Source organism: Pagrus pagrus (assembly GCF_965226575.1).
Source record: "Pagrus pagrus genome assembly, chromosome: 14".
Classification (NCBI taxonomy): domain Eukaryota; kingdom Metazoa; phylum Chordata; class Actinopteri; order Spariformes; family Sparidae; genus Pagrus; species Pagrus pagrus.
The window spans coordinates 23,443,657-23,461,748 of NC_140198.1; the positions used below are offsets into that span (position 1 = coordinate 23,443,657).

General features: G+C 42.7%; 1 protein-coding gene across 2 annotated transcripts in view; it reads right to left on the reverse strand.

Annotated features, from left to right (window-relative positions):
* srrm3 (serine/arginine repetitive matrix 3) overlaps window positions 1–18,092 on the reverse strand; it is an 80,846-nt gene that overhangs the window by 14,301 nt on the left and 48,453 nt on the right. For both annotated transcript variants that reach the window (XM_084372893.1, XM_084372892.1), the window contains exons 3-9: window positions 15,637–15,738; window positions 7,025–7,126; window positions 6,391–6,471; window positions 5,785–5,853; window positions 2,509–2,544; window positions 2,207–2,257; window positions 1,583–1,690 (exon numbers count right to left, since the gene is read on the reverse strand). In XM_084372893.1, coding sequence (XP_084229019.1) covers window positions 1,583–1,690; window positions 2,207–2,257; window positions 2,509–2,544; window positions 5,785–5,853; window positions 6,391–6,471; window positions 7,025–7,126; window positions 15,637–15,738 — 549 coding nt within the window. The remainder of the gene's footprint in view (window positions 1–1,582; window positions 1,691–2,206; window positions 2,258–2,508; window positions 2,545–5,784; window positions 5,854–6,390; window positions 6,472–7,024; window positions 7,127–15,636; window positions 15,739–18,092) is intronic.

The window sequence follows — 18,092 nt, forward strand, 5'->3', positions numbered from 1 at the left end:
GACATCATCAGCTGCAGAATTATCCATTTCCCCATTTCAACCACTTTCCTATTGTTTCATTAGTATTTCCATTTTTATATACAAAATCAATGGTGTTGTTTCACATTTTTAACAGCTACTGGACCAATAATGTAATAATAGTTTGTTTCTAAATAAGGCAGATGTAGGGTGAATCCTTGTCTCTCGCAGAGCATACATGTGATTAATTACTCTATGTGTCACGTGGGAGTTGCTCTCAAAGGGTCCATGTAGTTCACTGATGTTACACATCAAAATCTGTTTACAAGTCGACTGCAGATGTGAAGATAATTGTACAACGCCTTTTTGGGCTCTATAGGGAGCTGCATGAAATCAAACAAATTTCCTGAGTGATGTCACTCGAGTCAGCGTCAAGTTCGAAAACGTGTTGCTGTGCAGTTTAAGAGAAGTGCTGACAAGACCTCTGTGCCCTTCTCCTCAACTCTGTTTCAGGTGAATAGCCTGAGGCTATGTTATTTACTGCTAGCATAGCACACCTAAATCTGTATGGTTGAGTTGTATTGTGGGTAATATACTGTAGGTGTCAGGTTTTGACGAATAAGGAGGATATGTGGAATAAAGAGTGCAGACATCTGTGGTTCTGCTGCATCAGTTCTGATCCTCTGTGATCTTACTGTAACGAGCAGTAAGTCACTTGATGCCTGATGTTCTTATTTATATATATATATCACTCAGCAAAGAACTTTTTCTCTCATTAGCCGCCTCTTTAGATCATTCTTAAGTTTACTCCTTCAAAGATTGGTATATACAGGCTCAGAAACTTCGGTAAAATCTAAAGCTCAGTTCATATCAAAGATTTGCAATGAGATGAAACTGTTTTTTTGAGCGTTGCAGGATAAAGTTGAAGCCAATCACAGCTTGACTCAGGCCATAAATGGTAAATGTATAGTTCATTAAACATTAGTTAATAGTTATTTCACTGTTAACAAACAATTACCGGTAAATCATTTATAAACCATTTATTAAGCAGTTGTAAAAGGTTCATAAACAGCAGTTGCAACTTTAAAATAAACAATTGCTTAATAAATGGTTTATAAAGCAATTACAGTAAAATAGCTTTTAACTAAATTAACTGTAACTTTATACATTTATTAATGATGTAATTACAAAGGGTTTCCTCATTCTGCTCTGTCACTGGCTGTTTACTTCACACAGGAGAGTCAAAATCTCAGCAACTCTTCTTCTATTTTCTTATTTGCCCTAAAAATAAAGAAATTTCCAGTCAGAACTTTAAAATTCAAACTGACTGAAACGTACAGATAATTTGACTTTTGTAAAAGAAACATTTGATGCTCTGTGCTCCATAAAGTGACTAACAGTGTTACCAACAATGACTATTTTTCCATAGCACTCAACATGAGTGCAGAGTGAGATATCACTGCCACTTAATGGGGGTTATTATAAGACATGCAGAGGAGCCCCATTTGTATCCTAATCTATCCCCCGAGGACCGCGACTAAATGAGATAGGGACTGACGGTCACCAGGGCAACCGCTCGACACTGTGTTTGTGTGTGTGTGCGCGTGTGTGTTGAGGAGTCTACCTGGCAGGCGATTTGGAGGTGCTCCGAGTGGAGGACAGGGAGGCGCTACGGGAGCTACAGCAGCTGCCTTGACGCTGTGAACTCCTGCTGGGGGTCTCACCGGGGGACCTGGTGGAGGACAACGGACGGACGAACACGCACCACACACATGCATACATATTCACACAGAGAGCCATGTGTATGTACGCATACACCACGGGGACACACATGCCGCAGCGAGCTCAGTATCGGATCTCACGATATGTAAAACAGTTCATGCACCGCCAAACACTTTCAATATATATTCTAATCAAGATGGGGTGTGATGTATGGCATGGAGAATGTGTCGAACTCGCTAGTTTACAGTCGTTAACATTCTCGCAGAGTCTCAGAGAGCCTGAGATAATGGGTGTAAAATAGCAATATAAATTTATGAGAGATGGAACATGATTCCAGTTGTACTCATTGTTGAGCTGAGACTATTGTTCACTGTTTGTTTTACTGTGTGCAGAGGACAAACTGTGCTTCGCTCGCTCTTACACGTCGCGTACTGTATATGTGCATGAAATAATGACATATGAATAATGACATATATGTTGCTTTTTCCCCGTCAGCTCAACACTGAATGCTGATGGAGTGTCTCACCTCTTTTTCTGTTTGTTCTTGTCTTTGTGTTTGTTCTTCGGGCTGCCCGACCTGAAACACACGCCGCACGTAAGATAATGAAGCTGAGTACATTACAGCATGTAAAAAAGGAACTCAATGCACCACTCACCCATATGGATTGTCTTTTTGAACAAACAGTAATAAATAGGCAGAAATGACAGTAACATTACACACACGTTGCACAAGAGAAACTCATTTTGCAGCACAGAGCTTTGATGCACTCTGTCATAAACAATGTAGTTAACAGTAATTGTGTTGTGATGTATTGGTTTCATACACACCTGTATCTCCTCTTTTTCCTGGAGCCAGATGCGGATCTATAATCACAAAAACGCCACAGTCATTTTAATGATGACAGCCAGATCACATCCACTGAATAATTCATATACAGTATGCTTCAACTGTGGACCAGGGGCCTTTGTTGTGAGGTAATCTGGTTAACTTTTCTCTCTCAGAAAAGGTATTTTTTACCTCAGCCCATGTTCCAGATTTCAGGTGGTTCTGGGAATTACTAAACCTGCTTCTGGAAATAAATTCTAGGACAGCACAGGTAGTATTTTGGACGAATGCCCGAGGCTGAACCCAAAATCTAATCTGTGCTGTCACTCTTTCAAATTCACCTCCAAAGAATATTGAAACTACATAAAGTCCCTGAAGGTGTTTCAGGCAGAATTCAGACGTGGTATTAAAATCCGTCCTGAGTGATTCGATCACAAGTAGACAGCTCTGTGTACAGGTGTGAAAACGCCCCAGTGTGACCATATTGTCTTAGCAGTATGTGCGCACATGTGGGCCGCATTGACAGACCCGATACTTAACTGACGTCCCCCATGAATCCAGAAGAGGAAGACAAACAACAGGCAGAATGGATTACACACTGTCTGATTTCCATTTGTTCAGTGTAATGCAGATAATGTGTTTGGTGTCTCTTTGCAGCAGAACTGTCTGCTGGAGCTAAGCATTGAAATAGTAACCGCAATATCCCCAGACTTCCTTACAAATCGCGTGCTTTTAAGAGTTGTTGCTTGAGGAGAAACTGCACAAACGTTTGCAAAACAGCTACGTCAAAATCAGAATTATTCATGCGTTTGTGTAAATTTTGCATCAGATCCGATACATTAAGTAGTTTCTAAAAAACGTTTGTTGTGGCATCGCTGTACAAGCTTATTTACCTCCGTGTCAAAAGAGCGTCTTACCTGCCAACATTTAACAGCTGTTTGAACACAATGCCTCAACTGATTTCATCATTTACACTAAATCTATGAAAGAAGGCAACATTTTATGGACAATAACAGTAAACAGTATCAAATATAGGCAACTTCTGCGATGCCTGTGGAGAAAGTCCCCAGACTCCATTAAAAAATCGCTTAATTTTGTGAGCTGTTGCGTTGTGAGAAACTTTATATCCCTTGTGAAAAGCTGTCTGTAACAAATTCTTAACTATTTGTTCCTTCTTGTTAATTCGGCAAATGTTATACATAATAACTCATGTACTAACTAATAAAATATATGTGTCTATTAAATACAACATATGAATGAAAGCAGCACTCTGAATATTACAGACAGACTCTGAGACACAAAGCAGCATGAGGCTTCAGCTGCCAGTCACAGAATATGAACATGTTCAAGCTACTATGAACAAAACGTGCCGTCATGTGCCGACTCCTTAATGGAATACCAAATGAGCTACATGTGAGCCACCATCTTGCTACCTAATCTGAATGACGTGCATACATCCATATGTTCAGAGCTCTCCCCAGGGTGCTCGCATAGCAGCCTTTTCCAGTTAGTATTCTACAGGTGCTCCATGTCACACTTATTTTTCCCCCGGCTGTGGAAGAGGCAGGAATAATAACCTGAGCTCCAGTTTCCCCTTTAACCGTGTATTTGAGCGCACAGTAATGATGGGGAAGGCTGGCCGCTCCTCAGTGCTCAGCGTTGGACTGACACATCACCTCCATATCACTTTCGCCCTCATTGCAGTTTCCATGGTGATTAGTCAGGCCGGTCTGTGAGAGCCGTTGCTATTTTCCTGAAGAGCCCTACATCTCCTCCGCTGCTTTACACACCTACAGCGTGTGGTGGAGTGGGAGGGAGTGGCGGCACAAAGTGTGTTGATTCTCTGGAAGGGGAGTAATAAAGCTGTCACAGTAATGTATGTGGCTGATATGTGAGTCAGAGCCGTGGCCCCGGTAGCAGCCCATGTTTCCCCGCTGGAGGGAATCAACCGGGGACTACTGTATATGAGCTGTTGTTGCGGAGGGCTCATTATTCTTTTCTCACACACTCCAGTCACAGCTAAATCCATCAGCGCAGCGTCTGCTGCATGGACATGGACAGTGAATGAGCTACGTACGGGCGTGGGGCCGCTATTTTAAAGTTGTATATTATAAACAAGAGGCGGTATCAATTTCAGCAGGACAGGATCAAAGTGATCTCCTGCTCCCCCGCCTTAAAAAAAGAAAAGAGCATCGGGAGGGTGTCTGCTCTGGGGAGGGAACGTGCACTCTGCCCCCCCCCTGCTTCATTTATACATTATTCATATATCAACAGTACCTGCAATGCAGAGCAGCTTTGGTGTGAGGCTGGGAGAGGACGACTGAGGGAGGGAGGTGTGGGGGTGAGGAGGGGAGAGGACGAGGGGGACTCGGATGTGCGTGGATGGATGGGAGGTGTGAAACAGGAGCGGGGCAGTGCAGTGATGCTCGGCTGTTTGGTGAGAGGCTCATTTTTCTTGCGTTGTGCGCCCCCATACAGGCCGGGTTATTAGAGCAGCACATTTAGCCCCGCTCCACAGCGAGAGAAACCAGAGGAGGAAGGAACTCTACCATTGTTTATTGTGGTTATGATATCCCAGGGCACTTCACAACTACTGCTGATGAGCTCATGCTCTTTGTTTCCCCTCCTTCCTTTAATCTACTTTTTCTCGCCCTTCTTCTTCTTCCTGTCTTAGTTCTCTTCTCTTCCTTTTCATTCTTCTCTTCCTTGAGTACTTCTTCTCTTGCTTTTATTAATCCATTCTCTTTCTTCTCTTCCATTTTCTCCCTGTTTTTCTCCTCACTTCTTCCATTTCTTTTTATCCTGTCTTTCTTGCCTTTCTTCCTCTCTTCTTCTTCCTCACCTTCTTCCTTTCTTCTCCCCGTCTCTTCCTTTATCTTCTCTTGCTTGAATCATCTCTTTCATCCCTTCCCTACTGTCCTCCTTTCTTTTTTTCTCTGTTTTTCTTCTTGTCTTTCTTGTTCGCATTTGCCCTTCATTTTCATCCTTCATTTCCTTTCTGTCATTCCTTGTGTCTTTTTTCTTTTCTTCTGACGGTTTGTTTCTTCCTTCCCTTCCTGCCTCCATTTTTCTTGTTATCTTTCCTCCTTCCATCCCTTTCTTCCTGCCTTTCTTCCTTCCCTGCTCCCCATCCACAGTCCTTCACTCACATCCATCACTGTGAGAGCAACTGTTGACAAACCCTTGAAAAGTCAGAGTTTCTTTCATGTGATGACACATCTCTGATGACACTCGCTCGGTGTGTGTGTGTGTGTGTGTGTGTGTGTGTACACACTCACCTGTCTCGCTTGTGTTTCTTCCCACTCTTTTTCTTCTTCTCTCTGTGAGTGGGTGAGGAGCTGCCAAACCTATTGATGGAGAGAGGGAAACATTTGCATGCCATGAGTGCAAAATGAGCCTCAGATGTCAGTTAAATTCTGGCTTTTCACTCATCATTGTGCTACAATACATTCCACCTCAGGGATCATTGTTAGTTAAGGTGTCATCACATATAGCTCAGCCGAGTTTTCTCATCGAGGGGCTCTCTTTGTCCTCAGTTCCTTTTATCCGTCCGCCTTTCTCTTATTATGCTTTCCTCTCTTTTGCACCGATGTACCTTCTCCTTCTGTCTCAGACTCTCATTCTCTCCATTTCTTTTGCTGACCTTGTCAAAAGAAAATGGAAGATGAGACTCTGCTTTGCTAATGTCTCCCCCCAGATTTTTTCCCCCTGCACACAATTGCAGTATCTGATGGCTCCTTCGCAATATTCACGCCAAAATAATTGGAATTCCATTTCACAAAACCACAGTCTAATTATTCCGTCAACGAGGCAAGAAGAGAAAAAAAAAAGAAAAAGGAGGAAAAAATCGAAGCACTTCATCAGTGGAAGCTGTTTCCACTCACCGACTCCTTCGGCGGCCAGATTTCTTCTTCTTCCTTTTCTTTGGACGAGGGGATGGAGAGCTGCTTGATTTCCTCTTCACTCTGAATTGGCCATTGAAAGGGGGGGAACAAGAGGGAAAGCGCGATCAAGAGCGAGATCGAGAGTGAGAAACAATTTACAAGTGATTGTTAGCATAATAATATTCCCAACGAATACATTTCTGATTATAGTTATTTGCTGCTTTGCCGATAAAAAGGCGATAAGTGTCTATTTTCTCATTTCCTCCATTCATTCTGCCATAATACAAAATATTCAGGCAATATATCTTACAATGGAAACGAGAAATTGCTCTCGAGGAAATTGCATTTAATCTTTTCTGTAGAGCAGAAAGCACAATCTAAATGACCATCTACATTATGATTTCAAACAGAAATAATAACGGGTGTTTATCTGCTGAGTGTTGCTGCAGGATGTGAAGAGCGTTCGTATCCTTAGATCAATTTTATGTTTGCGGATATTATCAAAGGAAACACCCAGAGGCCATGTGGAGGAGATATTAGGTGGCTGATTTAATTCACCACTTGAGGGGTCCGAGCTGGTCAACACATCACCATTATACAGTACAGTAGGGCTGTGCTTGAACACGTGCTTCACCTGTTGTCACTGTGGTATTCGTGTTCATAGTCTCCATCTTCATAGCCGACCAGTTCAGGGTCCTCTCCGTATCCATCGGGCTGATAGTGCAGGTGGTTGACCCTGAAGACACAAGAGTGCAGGACCATTAATGTGGAGTATGTGAATATCATAATGAGAGAAGTAACAAGGCTGTGGATGCATGGCAATGCATGACCCCAGTAAAAAAAAATGTATGTGTTTATCTGCAGAGTGGTCACTTAAGATGCATACTGAGACACATGTTAATGCCAGATGTGACCTGAGGGACAGAGCTGTCCACTTGTGATTGGATCACCGGGGACGTATGTAAACGCAGGGTTAGACAGCCTCATGGTTTATCATAATGCAGCGGGGTGAGGAGACAGATGTTTAGATAGAGGAAACAAGCGAATATAACGTTGATCTGCCTGTTTGTCACTTAACAGAAACTCCAGTCTGCAGTATAGTTCTTATACATGACTGCTGAACCAGAGAACTGTAGAGTAACATTAGGCTTCATGATCACACAAAGTCTTTATATCATGTGGACACTTCTGTTCTAATTGTTGCACTTTATCTTTCTCACTGGTCTCACAGTTCTCTCTCTTCCTCTGCTGCGTCTGTCACACTTTTTTTAATCAATGAGTTTTTATAATGCCTAGTTCGAGGCACCCAAGCTTCCTGTGTCAATGCACAACAGCATGTTTAGCAGCAATAATTTTCACCATCTTAGTTTAGCATGTTTCTGCTAACTTTAGCCTAACTGATGCCAGATTCTGATGATATTTAAGAGTTTAACAATTCATATTTTGTTTTTTGAGAATTGTGACATTTTACAGTTGAAAAACAAACTTACCAAAACCAAAACTATGTAACGGAGACACTTTCCAAATTACCGCAAACCTAATTTGGCACTCCTGTACTGCAATGTTTTGGTAATTTATGGGCTGTCTATTGGTCTGGAGTGAATGCTAAAAGCTGCTAATTAGCACAAACACAAGTACAGCTCAGGCTGATGGGAGAGTCATTGTGTTTGGAGGAATTTGGTGACGCTCCAAAAGTATTCAAACATTTTTTTTTAAAAATGACCAGATGATGGTGCTAGATAAAAAGTTAAGGGATCACCAATTGTATGACAACTCATTCTCAGGGGGCAAAACATCCAATAGTTGATGAGATATGTCACTCAAAACGTCACATTTCCACTGGCTGGAGGTGCTCGAGGAAAAGTCAGTAGGATTCATCCTCTGGGGAACATGAATGTCTGTAGACAATCTCATGGCGATCCATCAAAATTTGCTGCCATATTTCAGTCTGGAATAAAGTAGTTGACTGAAATTGCCATACCTTGAGCAACACTGCTAGCTAAACATTTTCAGCCATGTTGTAACATCAAACAGAATGTACTTTACATCCTTCTGGGGTTTAACTTGAGTTAAAAAACAATAAAAGTTTGATGCTCACACAATAATCTCTTTGTGACTGTGGTTTCTATACTGACATTTGTAATCTTCTCTCACCGCAGCAGTGAGAATATCATCATCTCTCTCACTGTTACAGCTCAGCTTGTGGGATTCATATCTTCCCACTGCTTTCTTTCACACACGCTGTATTGTATATACAGACAGATGGCAGCAGCCTCCTCCCTAATCCTCCCTGCCCCGCTACCCCCGTCCCTCTTATGTGGCCTCCACTGATCCACCAGATCTGACCTTGCAGGCTCCATGTGGACTAAAGAAAGAGATAAAAAACAAACCACACTGATTATTTTTCCCTTATGCAGTCCTATCTGTCTGACCTTGTCAAATCCCTGTATTGTTACAAACCCAGTGGGTCATGCTCTGGACTTTCTGGTTCTTTTTACACAGAGATGAAGAATATGGTAGTATATGTAGAGGTTGTTCGGATTAGAGTGATGATAACAAAGACGCAACCTCAATGACGAGCCGTGCAGCCTCAACTGGTGAGAGAGAGATGAAAACAGGCAGGAGTAATGAGACAAAGAGGATGAGGAGACACACGGAAAGAGGTTGACAAAGGATGGTGCATCTCTAGAGAGATCAAACACACACGGGGCAAACAATAAGAGCACATTTTGTGTCAAATCAAGAGAGGAGGTGCAGAAATAAGACGAAATAAGCGGTGTAAAATGTCTGCAAGGAGAGTGTGTAGAGGATTTGCGCAGGGCACAGGCCTGACGGTTAGTTAGAAAGAGACGAGGCAACAGAGCCCTTAATTGGCTGAGCACCACTGGGCACAGCGGGGATGCCAAGTACGAGCAAAATAAACTAACTTCACCATGACAGCCCTTTCTGTACAAGTGTTGGAGCTCAGCACACACACTGCAACGCTCACTCTGATGAATACACTTGCATTACACAAAGCACGTTAATTCAAACTGTCTCAGAAAAACAGAGGCAATTGAGCAAAGAAGTAAACAACTGTAGGCAGCGGGGGTGTGCCGCGGTTCATATGAATTTTAATCTTAACAAAGTTGAGTTCTCTGTTGAGTTAAAAACACCCTGAGTGGAAACAGGCTGGATACTAAAGCAAGCGCTGCAAGTTGCTGGCGAAAGAGATCATCTGACTTTTGAATATTGAGCTAAGAAGAGGGACACACACACACAAAGACACAGCGCCCTGCAGTGCAAAATCTCACACACGTTCCCTCTGATAGGTGGAGGTCATGGCTGCAGCCTGAGGGGACGCCTGCAGACACTATTCAGGGAACAGACGAATCCAGCAACCGATTTGAGCGTTATACCATCTAGTAGTGCTTACAGTGCTGTGGTGGCAAATCACAGTGACAGCATGCTGATCTTAACGTTATTCAGATTTAACATGTTAGACAGTGTTATGACAGCAGATTCTATAGATAACGGAGGAATTGAAAAAAGTTGACCATCTGCCACATTTCAAGTAATGAAGTAGTGTGTGATATACTAACATTACTGGACTAGCTAGCTGCCATAATCAAGCAGGAGCTGCATTTAACATTAGAAAACTAGAATGGCACTCAGTACGTTTAGATCAAAGCCAAGCCGAGCAGGTGTAAACGGCAGGTTTGAGTAGGATTTTGACCAGTGGAAAAGGGGTATTACATAGAAGTAAAGGTAAAAGAAGAAATTGGTTCTCTTCTTAGCATTCGTTCTTGCATTCAAGCGTGTGGATTGGGGATGGAACAATAAAAAGATATTATCCTGGATCATGATAAAAACACTCAGAAGAGGTTGACTGTGATGAATTTCCAGTTTTAAGATAATCATAACAAATATTAGAATGAGGTATGTAGTGAAGGACGGTGCTCAAATGGGATTGGAAGTAGGGTAGTAAGTAAGGTGCGTTAATAAACAACAATCCCACTATTCTTTTAATTAGACTGACATTAATTTGGAAGGATGATGCGACGTGATAATGTTCTTGAGTTTTGCTTACATTAATATAAATATGTAAGAAAGACAGCTGAAGTAACCAGAGAGTCCAGCTTCTCTTCCCGAAGAAAGGAAATGAACACAGCCGTTCTATCATGTGGCTTCACATGTTTGGACAAGGACGGTGGTTTTTTGGAAATGATCTAATATTGTTGTTTATTTAATATTTCTCTTTTTAACGCCCATGTAAGTTTTCAAATCTCCATTTGGCCTTTAAAAAACACGTTTCATAGTTGCCATCAGTCGTTAAGCCTTCTCTCTTCGACGAGCGTCCCTGTAGGCCAGAATGAAGCACACTGCCAAAAAGAGCAATTAACAACAATGGAAACTATCTTGTGGTCCCCGTGCTTAGTCATTAGTGATAAATCAACTAATTCCCCATCCTGTCTCTAATCTCTTAATTGAAGCCATGCTCCAATATGCCGGAGACATCTGTCCAGCCTGGTCATGATCAACACAGCGCCCCTGTTAGGCAGATGAGCGAGTGTCCCTGTGCTTAATGGTGCCCTGGTGAGGCCAGAGACTACCTAACTCAGCCACTGTCCCTGGGACGTGGCAGTGATGGACTACAGCCAAGGTCCTCCTCAGGGCCGCAGCACAGAGTAGTGCAGCTCGTTCATACCCCTCCTCAGACAGCCACTTTGCCACTGAAGGCCCGGATATATTTCTATTGCTGCAGAGTTATAGTTTGTTATTCTGGGAGGAGGGAGGTGGAGGTAGGATTGATTGCTCCTCAGTATGAGGGTGGGTGCAAATCTAGTAGCTGCTGTATAATGGTCATATTAAGATGAAGGATTGACTGGACTAGCGGTTAAAGCCGAGCTGATCAATTCTGTGATCAGGGGGAAAAACCTTGATGTTGTGGATGCACCCAGATCAGATATCTAACACATGAACAGTCCGGTTTTATTGAAATGAAATATATTCCTGTTATTTCTAATGAATAAACGTCCGTCTCAGGCGTTTCATCAGATATCGAGCAGCTATGTTAAGCCCAGGGTCAGCTTCCCCATTGATCCAGCTGTGATCGGACACTCTCTGTGTGTAAGCCTGCATGGCTCTGGGAGGCTTTACACACCGCATTCCTTCTCCCCATCTCTGTTCCCGACCATCCTGCAGGAAATCAATGTGGGACATCGGTAAACAGAGTTATGGGCCTGCACATTCATGCTCACTGCTGGCTGTTTATTGCTAGTGTGTGGGTATTAAGCTACAGCTGAGAGGCTTAGCCTGTCAATAGTAATAGTCCTTGTGGAAAAGATAGCATCTGAATAAAGCCTGCCATCTGAGCGAGCTGAAACCCACTGAAGGCAGCAGTGTATCTGAGGACTTAATGAACTCCTATCGTTTAGAAAATCTACATATCTGTGCCTGTTATCTCCATATCCACATACTATATTCATCTTTGTGCAGAAGTTGTGGAGAATGTTGTACCTGCATTCAGTGGTGGGAAGTAACTACAGTAAGTACATTTACTTGAGTACTGTACTTGAGGTACTTCTGCTAGCACTTTTTCCATTTTCTGCCACTTTATACTTCTACTCCACTACAATTCAGAGGCAAATATAAAACTTTTTACTCCACTGCATTTATCTGACAACTTAATTTAATTAAAGGAAATATAATCAACCATTAAATGATGATATATTATAGATTAAGATAAATCTTTATTGATCCCAGAGGGGAAATTCACAAGCTACCGAGCAGATAAACTGTATGAAGCATTTAAACCAGCGTTAACTTCAACATCAAAGTGATGAATGCATCGATAATATTATATACTATCAATGTGATATATTATAATGCAATAATATACTTTATATTCTGCATTATTCTCCATAATGAGTTCTTAAAAATGTAAATGCATGACTTTAAACAGAGAATTTCTACACTATGGTATTGTTACTTTTACTTAAGGACAAGATTGGATTACTTCTTCCACCTCTGCCAACATTACAATGAGATCATCTGATACAGGTCACAGATTAGGTTGCAGGCATACAGTGGTATACGTCCAGCTGATGATGATGATGTGTAGAAACACTTGTGGTTCTGTTTTACAACAATGTCATTAGACCATGAAAATATTTCTTAAAAACTGGAATTTAAATTACAGGGATTTATTATATGTGGTCTTTAGTTTACTGTTTCAGTGAATACAACTCAATACCTTTCAAATTGTGATTGAAAATATTTAATATTTCAGGTAAAATTCAACAGTTCTGAGTCTGTGACATAGTTGTGTATGAGCAAACGTCAGCTAACATGCTCACGATTATAATAACGTGCTGGTGTTTAGCAGGTTTTATGTTTTCCACCTTTAGTATCTTAGTTTAGCATGTTAGCAACATGCAACATAGCAATGTACACACAGTACAGGTGTGGCTGATGGGGATGTCATCAGTTATGCAGGTAAAAATAAAATATAATTGCTAGTGCTAGAAAAAAAACCATCAGAGGACATGAATGTGTGTTCTCTGTGTCAAGGCAAACAGCCAACGGTAATGGAGACAATTGACTCTGTTGTACAGTATTATGTTGGGACAAGGGGAAAGGCCAGGAGATCACTGAAGTCATTAGACTTCATACTTTGGAAACATGAACATGTGTGCTGCTGGTGGTGCTCAAAGTAAAGCTGTCACCAAAGTATTAGAATTGACCCTCTGGGGAGCTTAAACGTCTGCACCAAATTTCATGGCAGTTAATCCAGTTGTAGTTAGGACATTTTCTGGATCAAAGAAGTAATGTTGCTAGAGTCATGCTGCATGGCTCAACAATGGCTACAAAGGACCCGAGGCTTGAAAACAAACCAGGACCTTAGTTTTAGAGACGGAGAGGGCTGTGACACAGTCTCTCCATTAATATGAGATCACTGACACATTAGTGCAGACTGCTGGCTGTCTACAATGAGTTAGGGCCGCCTGAAGAGAAGTGAGGGTCCCCCACTGTATTACCTATTCATGCGGGGACGTTTGATCTGCTTATCGCTGTGAGTATCAGGGGAGTGGGTCAGTTAGGGCCTATAGCACAGCTCTTCCCCGGGGCCGGCCTGTGGGGATCGGTTATAGCACGCTCCACATGATGCTTCAGATTCAGGCACCTCGCAAGTAACGTCACACTGCTGGGCAGAGGGGCGTAGATTATTTCAGAGCGGGTTTGTTGTTGTGTGTATGTGTATGTGTGTGTGTGTGTGTGTTGAGTGTTAGAGGGAGTGGAGGGATAACAGCCCTGCAAATTACAACCATCTTCAATTTTCCACATCAAGGCCTTTCTGCAGAGGAAAAGTTGCAGCTCTGACATCCTAAATTGACCTGACTCAGAAGTGCCCTTGAGATTGAACTAATGCGAGAAAAGCAAGACAAACAAAGCTTTCTGCTTTCGTCATAGTTTACTTTCTCCTCACAAAAAATGCGCTATATTCATCCCTCTGTGCATCACCTCCCTCCTTCAGCCTTCCTCCTCGTTTCAGCCCGGTCTGGTCCGATGTCAGACACCAGCTGAGGTGCAGAGGAGGGACGATCATTAGTCTCGTCTGTGAGACAGGAAGCATCAGCGTCATTACCAGTCATTAGTTCACAGACAGCGGGGTCACGTCGCCACCACCGCGCTGCCTCTCTCAATCATTCATGCGCACAGTATGGTGGACTGACTCAGGAGGGACACCACGCCCACATCCTGCTGTTGCTCTTTCTCATGCGTTCTGACGGCTGAGGCGGTGGCCTTTGCGAGCGAGCGTGTGTGTGTGTGTGTGTGATCTGGACGAAGATCATTTATTTTGATTCCTTTAATTCCGTCGCCTCAGATGAGACGCTCTCACTCCCACCATGCGCTCAAAGCTAGAGAGAGGCTGAACACTAAACAAATTGACAATTATCATGCCAATCTTCGCCTCATTGGCTTCCAGCAGAGTTCAGAATAGACTTTAAAATGCTGCTGATTATTTTCAGAGCAGCAGGGTTTAACCATTCCCTGTGTACTCACAGAGAGGCATTACCAGTCAAAAGCCAAAGATTTAAATTAAAATTCATTGCATTCTTGCAATTACGGTCCATATTCTTGGGAGCCGACCGCCTGAAGACATTATTACATTGGAAGGCCATTTCTCATAACCTCTTTTAAAATCAATTTCTGCTGGCATTTGAGATTTACTGCAGTTAAGTTTTATTAGATTCATTTGCTATAAAGAATTTGGACTATTTTGTACTAAATTCATCATCAAGGATACAAAACTCTTTGGTTTCTCTAATGAATCAGCTGAATTTGTTCTTGTTGTGTGTGTTGTTTTACTTTACGATCCTCATGAAGGTTGGCACTTTCACCAACGCTTCAAACAAACAATATTTTCATCTGGGCCTCCTCACAATGCATCACAATCTTCAGTTTGTACAACTAAATGTGCAAAATGGCAAAAACCACAGTCTAACTTGTCGTTTTCCACTAAACTCTTGTTGTATTTCCACCCAGACAATTAAAAGGACCCACTTCAGACTTACCTTTTCCTTTTTTTTAAAGGTGGGGTCCATATACACACCATTTCTGATTAATTCAGGTGCTTGGTTTGAAATTAACTTGAATATATAGTCATGAGGAGTATAAATGACAGTAAATAGGGGTGGGCGGTATCACAAGACATGACGCAGGAGTCATGCGGTCCAAACTGTCCAAGTCGTTTTTGCACTGATTTTCAGAGAAAAACAATGAAGAAAAACAAAAGACTGTGTGTGAGGGAACGGATTAGCAGGGTGAGCGGATAGCAAGGATTATTTTTGCACTAAAAAAGTGAATCTGCCTGCTCGTATTGTGGTTCAGGAGGACTAACAAAGACCGAACAGCTTGTGTGTAGAAACTAGAGGCTATTATTGTTCCTGCTCCATATAACAGGATGTATAACAGACTGGGTTCAGAGAGCTACTGTGGATGACAGAGGAGGAAAGAGGTTCTAATTAACTGTAGCTCGCTCCTCCCTCCCCGACCCGTCTGTGACTCAAACAGATACTTAGCCAGTGACGTGTTGGAGAGCTCCTGGATCGGGATTTTGAACAGTTCACTTCACAGACCGAGCCCTGATTTGACTCTGGTTCCAGGCTTTTTGCTGGCAGGAAAATCAGGGCCAACATCGTGTTCCGTGAACTTAACTTCATGCACACATAAGCACATAAAACCTGACAGACAGTAACTTACACCGGCTGAGTGTGTGATCCCTCTCTGGTGATAACGCCCTCCTTGTCCATCAGCATTTGCCTGAATGTGCTCACTTTCTGTCGAATCTCTTCTTCTGTGTACCTGAGGATGACAACAGACACTGTTAGTAGAGGCTCACACACACACACACATTCATCTATAATCTGCAGTTGTGACTTTTCAGCTGACAGGCAGCAGCTTGTAATACCAGCACTGATAGCACTGATGAAGCTAATTGTCATCTGTCATAACTGCCACGTGACCATGCAGGAGCCATGTCCTCCCCCGCTATCGCACACAGTCCCGACAATGGCAAAGAGAGTCTTCTGACCGTGCGCTAACCGAAAATGACACTCCGCCGGATGATGTATATTCTGATGACTCACTGTCAACCTCTCCCGACCCCGGCAGTTTTCTTGTTCGCGCCCAGACTGCGTGTCATGTTTTATTCTGCAAGCGGAGCGCCATAAATCACAGAGTTGAGAGTAACTGTGGGGCAGCGGGGAGGAGCTTTCAATGAGCTGACAGACAGAATACTGCGGACTGCTGCAGTGCCACATGAAAGGAATCACTGTCTGTGTCACATTGTAGATTTATTGTCATATTTTCTAATTGAGAATAACTGGCTTTTTTCCATTTCAGGTATTCTGTGGCTGCACAAGAAGAGCGTCAAATTGTCAAATGATCAGTTGTAATTTAATTTTCGTCGTGTTCCTATTTCGTGCGGGAGATAATAACTGAATCCAAGACTCCTAAAATATTTCACGCACACAGCTTTGAGCTACAGTGACAGTCTCTGACCACAGGCCCCAGTGATAGACTGTGTCTACTGACAGCTCTGCAAGGGAGACAGTAATAACTCAACCAGCTACAGAGAGAATGAGGCAGCGTCTCTTCTGCTGCTGCTATCCTCCACATTCTCATGTCTGTAAACTTGACAGCACACGGCCTTTTCAGTGCACTGCGCACCGAGCTGATCTCCTGGTGTATTCACACCATCTTCACACCATCTCCACATTCTGCTCAGGCTGCGCTAATGGAATGTAATGAGCTACAGAGGCAGAGAAACATGAAGGGAGAGGAGAGGACGGGGGAGGGAGGGGACAGGGAGAGAATTAATAAAGCTGTTAAAGTGTGGCCAGGAGCCAGACATCACAGAGTTAGACTGACTGGAAGCCTCAGCCATTAATAATATACTGGAGCGTTCATATCAAGAACAACAAGAGCATGCAGCAGTGTGCTCAGACGGAGATTCACAACTTATCCACACTTAAAAATGGTCTGAATTCACAATAAGGTGCAAATACAATAAATAAATAATGAAGAACTCATCATCTGTTTGAGTCTCAACGTGCTGAAACATACAATTTTACTTGGCAACAGTTTCTCTCCGTCTCTCTCGAAGGGAGTTCAGCAGTTCAACTTTTGGGGAATAAACATATTTGTTCTCTCGCCGAGAGTTTAGATGAGAATACTGATACCGCAATCACATCTGTCAGTTAAATATGAAGCTAATTAGTTCATTATGATTCTCAAGAGGTGCTGGTTGGCAGATGTTGTGCCTACAGATAGAGCCAGGGTAGCTGTTTCCTTCCTGCTGTCAGTCGTTATCTCATGCTAAGCTAACCAGCTGCTGGCTATAGCTTCATATTTAGCCTAAAGACCTTAGAGTGGTATCAGTCCTCTTGTAGTTTCCCCAGTTGCATGCATCTCAAACTCCATTTCAAATAGATAGACGATAGAAGACACTCCTTACAACTACAGTCGTTCAGTATCAAAGTAATCCAGTGATGGTTGTCTGTACATTCATGGGTACACTGCAAACAGGAGCTGCTAATAGCTAATTTGGCATGCTTTTAATGGTGCCATTTTGCTAAAATGAAAAGCAAAGATAGGCTAACAAACGGGGGCTTATGTTGTAGCCCACAGCTGACTCACTGACTTCATGGCAACATTATATTTCTGTCTACATCCACTGAACACACCCTGTTCTAGCATTAAAATTTCTCTTAACTGGCACTGAGGGACGTGACCCATATGAAAAACAGCAGCAGAACTTGCTTGAAAATCATCTTGTTTTTAAGTTTTCTTCAGTATCAGAGTAATCCAGTGACTCATGTTTGCACATCCACGGCTAAACTGCAAACAGGAGCTGCTAATAGCTAATTCTGCCGACATTTAAAGGTGCCAATTAAGGCTAAAAAAAAACAAGGATCAAGTTGCGGCCCACAGCCAACTCAGTGACTCCTTGGCAACATTATAATTCCTGTTTACATCCCCTGCTGGTGGAGCCCCACCATGTCAGACTCTGAAAACCAGTGTTCTAGCGTTAAGATTGCTCTTAATTGGATCTAAGGGACGTGACCCATATGAAAAACAGCAGCAGACCAAGTATGGGACGGCACGCGCTTCTGGCAAAGCGGCGTGTTTACCTGGTTAATATTTTATAACGTCTA